This window comes from Ciconia boyciana, chromosome 7, assembly GCF_034638445.1.
Source record: "Ciconia boyciana chromosome 7, ASM3463844v1, whole genome shotgun sequence".
NCBI classification, from domain to species: domain Eukaryota; kingdom Metazoa; phylum Chordata; class Aves; order Ciconiiformes; family Ciconiidae; genus Ciconia; species Ciconia boyciana.
The window spans coordinates 31,521,067-31,531,812 of record NC_132940.1 but is presented as its reverse complement, the minus strand read 5'-3'; the positions used below and the strand labels follow the sequence as shown (position 1 = coordinate 31,531,812).

Genomic DNA, 10,746 nt, shown 5'->3' with positions numbered 1-10,746 from the left:
TGCATGCAGGCAGAGCTCAGTATTTTTACTATATTTAAAATGTGCCTCTTTCCTTTGCTTTCACCCTAACTGGTTGATCCCTCCCCCGCAGCAACAGAACACGACCTACCCCGCGGAGCGGCGGATCCCGCTCCCCGCCGGCCAGCAGGGGGTTAATCCCCGCTCCCACCCCATTGGCCGGCAAGAGGTGGCGCTCCCTCCGCCGCTCCTATTGGAGGCGGGAGGCCGAGGGCGCTAGGAGCCGGCCTATGGGAGGGCGCGCCGCGTCCCGTTGGCGAGGAAAAGGCGGCGGCTCATTGGTCGGCAGGCGGGGGGCGAGTGGAGCGGGGGAGGTGGCGCGGCCGCCCATTGGCTGCGGGGCGGGGGCAGGGTGCCGGGCGGCACCATGTTGGGGAGCTGGCGGGGCCTGGCGGCGGCGCCGGCCGGGGGCATGGAGCGCGGGCGCCGGGCGGGGTGAGTGCGGTGCGGCGCGGGGGGCGGGCCGCGGGGCGCTCCACGGAGCGCTCCGCGGGGCGGTGGGGGCGGGGGAGGCCGCTCCCGCGCCTGCCTGCGTGGCTCTGCGGGGCGGCGGCACCTGAGGGGCGGGCACGCCCCTGCCGCTTCGCCCTGCCCGGGGCACCGGCCTGGGGAGAGCAGGCAGTTCGCCGCCTCCCTCCGGGGCACAGCGGCTGCGGGGCCGGGCCTGCTCGCCGGGGTGGCCGGCGGGGGTCAGGCGTTTGCCGCCGCCGCAGGGGCTGGGTGCCGGCTGAGGAGCCCCGCGGAGGGAGAGGGAGGAGGGAGGGAGGAGCCGTTAGAACCGTTGCGGCCGTTGGCCAGGGGCGCGCCGCGCCCGTGCAGGTGCGCAGCTGCTCCGCCGGGCCCGGGCCTGGCGGGGGGGGAGGGTGCGGCGTCCTCCCGTCGAGCTGCCCCGCGGGAGGAGGCGGCGGCAGGCTGCGCCCCGCGGAGGGCTCCCGCGGGTCTGGCTGCGCCGCTCAGCCCTACGGTGCCGCGGGTCTCTGTGGTCGGCGTTAGCAGCGCGCTGAAATCCGCACGGCTGGGTCCTCCGGCACGTAGGACGTGTTCGGTCTGGGCAGATCTGTCGCGCTGGAAATGCCTCTAGGGTTTCCGTGTGTGGAAGGTCAGGTTCCCAAAATACCTCCCGATTTCATCCGTGGCCAGTTAAGGACTTCACGGCCGTCGCTATAGCAGATGTGAGTGTTTGTCTGCGCTCTTGCATTTCCTTTCTCTTCTGGAGCCTTGCTTTCAGATGGGAAAAGAGCCCCGCGCAGCTGTGAAGCCTGCTGCCTTTCTAACGGTGTACTCACGCTTGTGAATAGCCGTCTGCACAACGGGCTAGCTCACCGAGTATCACTTGCAGCTTAGCTAAGGTCATTGTCAGGTTGTGAAAAATAAGATGTGTGTTGTTGAGCAGAAGTGTTGGTCATAGTTGTCAAAGCCGTGGGTTTAACCATTTTTAAAGGACATCTGTCTTTAGATCCTGTCTGGATACAGATGTGTATAAGCAGTGCAGCTGTTTTGGTTTATGCTAGCTGAGGCCCTGGTGCTATAATACATGTATGTGCTTTAGGGTCTGAGCAAACAGCAAAAACTGTAAAATGTAGATTCTAGTTTTGCAGTGAATTCCATGTGACTAGGTCCCACCTGGTACTTATTACAGAACAGTGCATTAATGCTGTGGTCTTACTTTAATTTGAAAATGACTCCATGCACCTCTTATGTCCTTAAGTCTGACCTACTTAGTTGCAACAAGGTTTGTCTCCATTTGTGGTACAAAATCTCAGGAGGGTGAGGTGGATTTTGTTTTCTGGCACATTAACAAAGTCGGCAGCTCAATTCTGATGCCAAAATCTCTTGTCCACTGGTTCGTTGTCTGCTGCCTCCCTTCTTGGGAGTGAGGGAAATTGATTGGCACTATCTTATAGCAGAGACAGGCTCATTATTGCTAAATGTCAGATGGGTATGCAGACCCAGGTTGAGCTTTTGGTGCCCATCTTAGTTATGAGCTGAATAAACATAAGAATGTCAAGTTGAGAAGGAAAACTATAGGATTTTCTCACCGCTTTGGCTTTAATTCCAACTTGAACAAGGCTCCCTAAAACATTTGCAGCTTGCTTTATTGTTGTTGTGTATCTGCCCACGATGGCCAGGTGGAACTTCAGTAACTGGGATGGGGGCGAGGGGGCAGTTGTTCCCTTAGTATTGAAACTGGCATGTTTTCTGTTGTTTTCTGACCAGGTCCCAGCACCCTCTGCTTCAGTACCCTCAGCTCCTGCCTGTGTCCCATACCATTTCACTTTATAGTACTTTTAATTCCTTCCTCCTCGTACAGTGTTTCCAGCTCCCTCCATGTACCAGCTGTGTGCACACTCGTTGCCCAGATGGCCAAGGCGAACAGACAACTGTTGAGCTAAGGCTGCAGCCTTTCCCTCAGCGCTCCCCAGCTGCCAATTCCCAATAAATACATAAACTCTGTCTTCAAAACATCTACTGTTCTCTCAGATGTATTTGAAATTAGCCAATGGATCCAAAAGCTTACGAGTGAAAAGTGTGATTATATAAACTTTGTTTCCATAGGAAACCGTGTGCTTGAAGGAAGATTGTTCTGCGAGGAGAATTAACGAAGCCTGGTTTCCTGGTGACTTGTTTGCCGCATCCTACCATAGTAACTCCTGCTTGTCCCCTACCACCCTCAGTCCCCCAGTAGCCTCCCTCTCCCCAGGACTGCACCCAGATCTGCCCTGTCTTTATTTGTGCAGCCAGCTGAGTCAGGAGTTCCTGTTTGCTCAGCGGCCAGCCGGCTGCTGGTAAAGATTGAGGATATATACCAAGTTGTCCTCGGCTTCTTGAGGCTTCTGTCCTCCATCTGGCCAGCTGTTTTTGTAAAGCTCATGGATGTATTCCCCTGACAAATTTGGCAGAATGGTAGGGAATGGATTCTAAAGGTAGTAAGGAACATAATGGGGCAAGGTGGACAGACAGACGGACAAAATTATTTCATTTCTCTCAGAAGAAGTGTGAGAATGTATCGGGCAGTTATGGACTTTTACAGTTACAGGCATAGGTAATGGAGTGGTTAAAACACTTGTGATCTTTCATATTTTATCTACACCGTAGCTCTCAACCGGGGTTGCGGTTGTGCACGTGGAAAGGAAATTTTGAGCATAGACTGTCGCAAAGATTTTGTCTATAGATAGTGGGGGTTTTAACAGAAAAAGAGATGGAGAAATCGCAGACAAGCAAATATGTGTGAAGGCTTGTGCACTGGATTACTAAACTTGTACACAAACCAGGCAGCATACAAAGAGTGGAAGTGACAGAATGAGTCTGAAAAATCTAAGCAAAGCTCTGTGGGAGCCTGCCTGTGAAAACTGAAATAACAAGGCTTACGCAGAGAGGGAAAGCTTGAGCTACCAAGGAGTTGGCCAAAGAGGGGAGGATAGGAAGAAAGATTGATCTGGTGAGACTGAAGTACATTTTAGGAAGAGGAGAACGTCACTACTGTATACACTGTTTTTTCAAGGCATTTTCCAGGAGAACTTTTAAAGACCTTTTCATAGGAGATCCCAAAAGGCATAGTGTATTTAGGAAGAGAAAACCTGTATTTAAACAGAAGTTAGAGTATACTTAACCATGTTTATTTCAGATTGGCATCTGTTCAACCTATGATTATTTTTTTTTTGGTGTCCTTCTGCTGACAGACCAAACCTCACCTGCCCTCAGACCTTATTTGTCATTTGGAGCATAACAAAATCCTTGCAAATTGTACACAAGTATTTTTGAGATAGCAGCTTTCTAGCTTTGTGATATAAAAATAAGATTATGATACGTGACATAGCGTTGTGACTCTAATAATTGTTTTCTGATATATGGTCCTCTGCTAACTTTGTAGGCTGCTTATGGTAGCTGTGATTTTGCTGCTGTTTGTAGCAGGTGAGTTTCATGCTGCTTTTAGACCTGGGAGTAAAGTGGTACGATGTTGGTATTTAATGCCAGTGGGCATGCTTTAGTTCAGGCGTTTGTGTACAGTGACCCCACCGTGATATTTAGAAGACACTGCTATTTGGATACTGACTTCCAAGACTTGGTACTTGCTGAGAATACAGACCTGGCTGTAATGAGAGACAAAATTGATCAGAAAATATCCTGAAGAGGTAGTGAAAAACAAGAAGCATTTCTTAAGCAAACTTGCCAGTTGACTACGCTATTAAAAAGCTGATATGGTTGTTTATTTCTGACTATTTTCTTTTCCTCGTTGATCAGGGGTATGTTAAAATGGTAGAGGGAAGTGGGTTTTTCTGTACTTCTGTGACATAGAGATGGAGTTTGGATGGTAAAGCAACAAAACTCTTTGGATTATGTCTTCTGTTTAGTAATGGTAGCTGGACATAATGCTAAGCAGAAGCTCACGAACAAACAAACAAACACACCACCACCCCCCACCCCCCCCCCAAACAAATCCCCAAACGCTTTTAGAGTTACCTGCCCTTGCTAAGAGATCAGCTGCTGCTGCCCAACAGCAGGAGGGAATGTGTGTTGTTCTGGGACTGTAGGTATACAGGGATTACTCTGTCATTGTGTCATGTTAGCTCTGGTTGGGGGCTTAAAACATATTTGACTTCTGAAAACTTTATTTGGGTTTTTCCTTCTCTGATGCCTTCTGGTTTAAAGAGCATCTAGTATCATTTTGTGCATCCCATATTCCCACGACTCTTATGTAGAAGTAAGCGGCTGCTCTGTCCCTTTGCCCCTTTTTGTCAAGCATGAAGACCCTTGCTTCATCCTCTCACCCCTGCCAGTTTCTGGAACTATTTGCTTTTTGGGTCTCCTTCTGAGATTATCCCTGGGTTTACTTTTGTCATTGTCCTAGACCCTTTTGCCCTTTGTTCCACAGAGTTCTGCTCACAACTCACCCTATTTTCCCCTTCTTAATTTTTCTTCCTTTTTTTTTTTTTAAGTTATTATTTCCTTTGTTTCTGTGGTCACTTTTCCCATGTCTGTCCTCATTCCAGGACCAGCTTCACGCTTCCTGAGCTTTTATAATCCTCTTTTCCAAGCCAAGTCTTTTCCAAAGACTTGTCCTTTTCTTCAAATTAACTTATTCCAAAACTGTGTAAACATTTTCTTACAACACCTCAACACTGTCACTCTTGCCATCTTCAATTTAAAACAATAAAGCTTAAGCTCTTGCTCTCTGCGGTAAACTTCTTCATGAAGAGATTAATTTTTGTTGGCTTGTACAGCAAGGAGCATAATGTTGGCACCTAAGGAGTAATGTGCAGGCTCTGCAGCTAGTGTGTGAAATGGATTGCATAGCAACCTCAGGGGTGTCTTGTTTGTTGGAGAAAAGCAGCTGATGACTCATTTTGGCAGATGTCAGTAAAAAGTCCAAGCCGGCTCACCTGCTTAAAGCTACAGAGAGCAAAATCAGGGTAGGGGTTTAGTTGGGATGTCAGGAGTAATTGTGTAACTTCAGGAGAAATGTTTGGTGAGGATTGGTTGTTCAGTTAAGGGAATTACTGAAATGTCTTATAGCAAATATTTAAATTTTTTTTTGTAAATTCTATCTACATAGTTGGAGGTTTTCAGCCAAAATTAGTTTCAAAGCTGTCACAGGAGGTAAACTGAGTAAATGACCTTTAATTTAAGTGGCAGCTCTAGTTATATTCTCCTCCCTCCTGCAAAAAGAATATCCCTAGAGAAACTCAGCATTCCTGAAAATCAGTCTAGGAAAGTGAGTGCCCAGCTTGAGCTCCAAAGGTATGAAACATTTCTGTCCTGTGCTTTAGTTGGTTAACACTGGGCTGTGAGGCTTTCTTAAAATATATATGTACATGTATACATACCTCATAATGAGGAGTAACTGTTCTGAAATGAGCTGTGTTCTTCTGTGGAACTTCTTACAAACTCTAATGGATTTTAAAAACGAATGAAAGCAGATCTTGATAACAGCAATGTTCAAAATGATTAAGAATTACTAGTTTTAAAGAAGATAAATTATGAAGTTACAAGAGGGTACAGTTACGGCCTGATCTGCTTTGCTTGCTTTCTTAGATTTAAGAATAATATTATTATTTAGGGCTCTCCTTCTGGGTGAGTCTGTATTTGCAAGAACGAGGGCTTTCAGGTCAGGTGCATCTTCCTTGGCTGTGGTTCTCATTCCCACACTTGCAGTGTGTAATAAGCAGATTGACATGCTGTTTGGAGAAATACAGGCTGCCTAAACAGAAATGAGATGAACAATAGTATGTTTTAATTTCCATATAAACATGTGGTTTGTTGTCTTTCACTATTAGCGCAAGCACTTATTTTCCAATAGATTGAAATCAGTATTACATAGTTAACAGGGGACCACAGTACTAGTTTGAAGCATCCCTGAAACTTGGTAGCCTTCTTTCACCCTACCCTCTACCCTTCATAGGGTTTTTATGTTGCTGTAAGTGGTTGCTATTAACATTAAACTAGTCGTTCACATTTGAGTTGTAACTCATTGTCATTAGGATACTTTCACTTTCTTTCCTGCTTCAGCAGACAGGTTTTATAGGAAGTATTTAAGAGGCAAAATGTGTAACTTGAGAATGGCCAAACTGAAGTGAGCTGTCACCAGAGGCAGGACAATGACAGCAAAAAAAATTCACATGGTAAATGGGGCTAAAAGCCGTGCTTCTGCATCGCCAGAGCGTGTCGCCTGTAAGTTGAGTGGTGCTCAGCTTGGTCACTGTGCTGAAAAGAGTGATTTTGAAAACAGAAGATCTGACAGTTTGTTACCGAATTTCCTTGTCCCTCTTGGTGGGCTCTTTGTGACTGTTCCTGAGTGTTCCTTCAGCTGCTTGTTCTTTGTTGGGCTGGCCTGGGCCATAGTTTTACCTGCACGTATAATCACTAGTGCTGCTGCCAGGAGAAACACTTGTTCTTGGCCTTGTGGTGTGCCTTCCGCAGATGCTTGTGAAACTACATTGGAAACCAGATTTGGAGGAAGGAGGGCTGAAGCCAGAAATTAGTGAATAAAAATGTTCAAGCTTTAACACTCATCAGGTCTTTCATGGAGTTCATTGCATCAAGGTGGGAAGTACGTGGAGGATAAGGCCATTCTTTAGGTGACAGTGCTGACTTGAGTAACTTAAGGTGCCTGTCTGTAGATAGGTAGGCTTTGTGAACACTTGATGGGTCCTCTCCCACTATTGGAGCTGCTGTGCCGCCCTCCCTTGTCTCTCTGACTTGCACCAGTAGTGGTGTTTTGTAGTGAGATGATGAGCCCTGCGTTGGCTCAAAAACTAACAATAGTAGGTGGTTCACACACAAACCAAAGAAGGTGGTTAATGTTTGGGTGGGTTAGCAACCTGGATCATTGAACTACCTCCCAGCTGGGTTGTATGAATGCTAACACTGATGCGGGAAGGTGGGAGAGCCACTTAGCTGGGAGGTAGGGTGGGTCTGCTATAGACCTAATGTAAATTTATTTAAGGTGCTGTGGAGTCATTCTTGGGCTTGCATGTGCTTTTATGCTAGTACTCTTATACTGTGCCAAACCTGATTCTGCACAGATGAGTTGCTCAAAGGACGCGCCTTACTGTCATCTGCTGTTTGCCACGGTCTTAATCTTCAATGGAGATGTACCTCAGTGATACGCTCGGGCCCCTCAGAACCGTTGTACCCCCCTGTGACCTTTGCAAGCAGGGCACGGTGTCCACACAGACACTGAAGATGGCTGTGATCTGTGTTTGGCCAGCAAGTCATAGTCCGGCTGTCCTTTGGTTGCTGCTGGGAAATTAACTTAGCCTGTGCAGCTTGTTTTTCCAGTGACATGATTAATAATGACTAGTTTATACGCTTATTGTTAAATTGCATGAGAAGGCTTTTCTATATTAGTCCTACCACAGCTCAGGGTGCCATTTGTGGTTTTCATGATTAGCATAGCTTGTGCAAAGAGAAATCTCTGTTGGCTCTGAGCATTGCTCAGAGATGTGCCTTAGTGTCCATTTCCATTTGGGTTTTGACTACATTCAACTAATATTATGAAGATAATTTCTGTCCTCGTAATTGAAATACAGTTGATTAACTGTCTGTTATGTGGTCCTTCTATGCTAACACTGTACCAGCAAAGGCTTGTTGAGGGGTGAGACATGTCTTGCAACCCATTGTAAATATAGAAACACAGATGTGGCTTTAACTGCGTTGTAGGTGAGGTTTCTGAGAAGAGGTGGTACTAGTGTTTTGGGGTTTTTTTCTTGTTAATTTGGTGTTGAGATTACAGATATTTTGTATATTTTTTGTGGTTATTGGTTTTACAGTTGACTGCAGAAGATACACAGTTAACCGCAAGGAAGTAAAGATGTGCTCTCCCCCTTTCTCTCTCTCTCTCTCTCTCTCTCTCTCTCTCTCTCTCTCAGAATGGAAAAAAGATGGGTAAATTATAGTGGCAGCAAATAAGAAACAATAAACAAATTAAGTCTATTCTGTCCTTGTGTCTTGTACCTTCAGGAAACTAGGCCGTGCAGCTGTTCTCACCAGTTGTCAGATGTCGGGAAATCTACCTGGGAGCTCTCTCTTGAGGGACAAATCTTTAGGAAACCAGAGGTCATGGGTTCTCTTACTAATGGAAAAGTGTTTGTGAAATTGGAGCCATCAACTTAAACTACAATTCTCTGCAAAAGTCTTGCCCATGGTAGTTGCAGCTGTTATGATTTCAGCTGTGTAGAGATGCTATCGGGCAATTTGCCCTTTCGTGCAGATCACTGAAAGGCTACAGGAAAACAGCAAACCCCATGTGTGTTAACATAAATGTTTGGGCTTTAGGGTGCAAGTGTACATAAATGCAGACTTATGTTCCAAGAATAAACTTGATTTTGAGTTTGGTGGGATCTGCAGGAATGCAGTTTTGTAAGTTTGCATTTTGTTTATTTTTAGGGGTACTAGAAGATGCTTCAGTGGTGATACCTCTTTCAAAATGCAAGTTATGAATGAAATTCATTAACTAACATCCCCTTCCTCACCCTGATCTCCAATAGACTTCCTATAACACTTGGAAGAAAGGGTCAGGGGAGAAGGGTTGAAGGTCACTATGAAGCTAAAGCAGCGAGTTGTGCTGTTGGCCATCCTCCTTGTCATCTTCATTTTCACAAAAGTTTTCCTCATTGACAACTTGGACACCTCAGCTGCCAACCGGGAGGACCAGCGCACCTTTCACCATATGATGGCAAGCCTGCATGTAGAACTGGACCCCCGACTTGACCATACGCTGCAGTCCCCTTGGGAAATTGCAGCCCAATGGGTAGTGCCCCGGGAGGTGTATCCCGAAGAGACACCCGAGCTGGGGGCTGTTATGCATGCCATGACAACAAAGAAAATAATAAAAGCTGATGTGGGATACAAAGGGACCCAGCTGAAAGCTTTGCTAATACTTGAAGGAGGACAGAAGGTTGTCTTCAAACCCAAGAGGTAAGTATTGCCTTCAGTGACTGAATTAATAACTGCTTTACGTATGTTTTTTTTTTTTAATCTCCATGTTGTTGCATTAAAGTTTAAGTTACAAATTTACACATAAATGGAAAGACCACTCTGTTATTTGTGAGACAGATAGCATAGAACCTTGCTGGTCCTCTAGTGACATTAGGTTGCTGTGCCAACTGTCTCTCAGGCTGTATAGCGTTGATGCTCAAAACAGCCTGTCCTTAGGTTAAAAGAATAATCACTGTGTTCAGTCCTGAGGGAATGTTGGCTAAACCTGATGTTTCTGAGCAGTATCTTCCTCATGGTGGAAGCGCACATTCTGGCAGTGTGGAGACAAGTCTTGCCTACTCTTTCTGAGTAAGGGTCGTGTCAAACTGCCACAAGAGAATGCAGTTCAAGAACAGGGAAGGAGTGAAAGTTGACAGTGGTCTTAAAAGTAGATCTGGGTGTCTGGTGTAGCTGCATGAAGACTGTAAAAATGGCCTGGTAGGTCAGAGTGAAAGCCCCTGAGTTTCCTGTCTGCCAATAGTGAGTACTGGAGGAGCAATGTAAGAATGGGCAGGTAGTGAGACTTCCTTGGTATGGTGATGGATGGTTTATGGTGATCTGCAGGGAAATTTGACATGATTGAACAATTATGCATGTCTTGTGCATGTCTGTAAAGCTTTCTGAACTGTTTGCCTTTGGGGAAAAGGACAAGAAAGAAAAATGTAAAAAAGTAAGGCAGGTGTGTTTTATGGGAGTGCACTGCAAATGTAAAATGTTGTCATCACAGCATGAGTACATCTCTCTGCAAAGGATATTGGGTTAAGCAAGCATGAAGTTTTTCTGTCATGTTAATGAATGATTAGAGAATGAGAAAAAAAACCTGCCCTCCACTTCTTGCATTCGCAGCCCTGTTTCTGTATGGTCAATTACTGGTCTGGCTAGAGCTTCACTGTGGGGCTGGGCTGTGTTTAAACAGTGTGAACCTTTCACACAGAAGTCTTGCTGGTATGACAGGCGGCTCGTCCCATAAATGCAGTAACAAGACGTGGCATTTCTATAGTGCTTTCTGTATAAGTGAGTGCTGTAAAGCGTTTCACCAAGCATTAAATTACATTCCCATAATGGAATGTCTGTGCAGGCGAACACAGTGACTATGCTCCATCAAGGACATGTGCAGCTGGGAATGTTTATAGGAGTGCTAGACAGTTTATAGGAGTATGGTAGATCCGTGTTCTGTTTGTGACTGCTGAATAGCTAGGCTTGTAGGTAGAGTCTCGTTCTGTCATTGCAAGATAGTCTCTTTAACTAGCT

The 10,746-nt window shown here is 46.0% G+C and overlaps 1 protein-coding gene across 2 annotated transcripts in view; it reads left to right on the top strand.

Annotated features, from left to right (window-relative positions):
- Positions 1-368: 368 nt before the first annotated feature.
- Positions 369-10,746, top strand: part of FAM20B (FAM20B glycosaminoglycan xylosylkinase) — a 28,688-nt gene continuing 18,310 nt past the window's right edge. The window contains exons 1-3 of one of the 2 annotated variants that reach the window (XM_072867519.1): positions 2,585-2,635; positions 3,890-3,930; positions 8,905-9,435. In XM_072867519.1, coding sequence (XP_072723620.1) covers positions 9,059-9,435 — 377 coding nt within the window. In that variant the 5' untranslated portion in view covers positions 2,585-2,635; positions 3,890-3,930; positions 8,905-9,058. Of the gene's footprint in view, positions 454-2,584; positions 2,636-3,889; positions 3,931-8,904; positions 9,436-10,746 lie in introns of those variants that run through there. The other variant, XM_072867518.1, reaches the window with a different exon arrangement.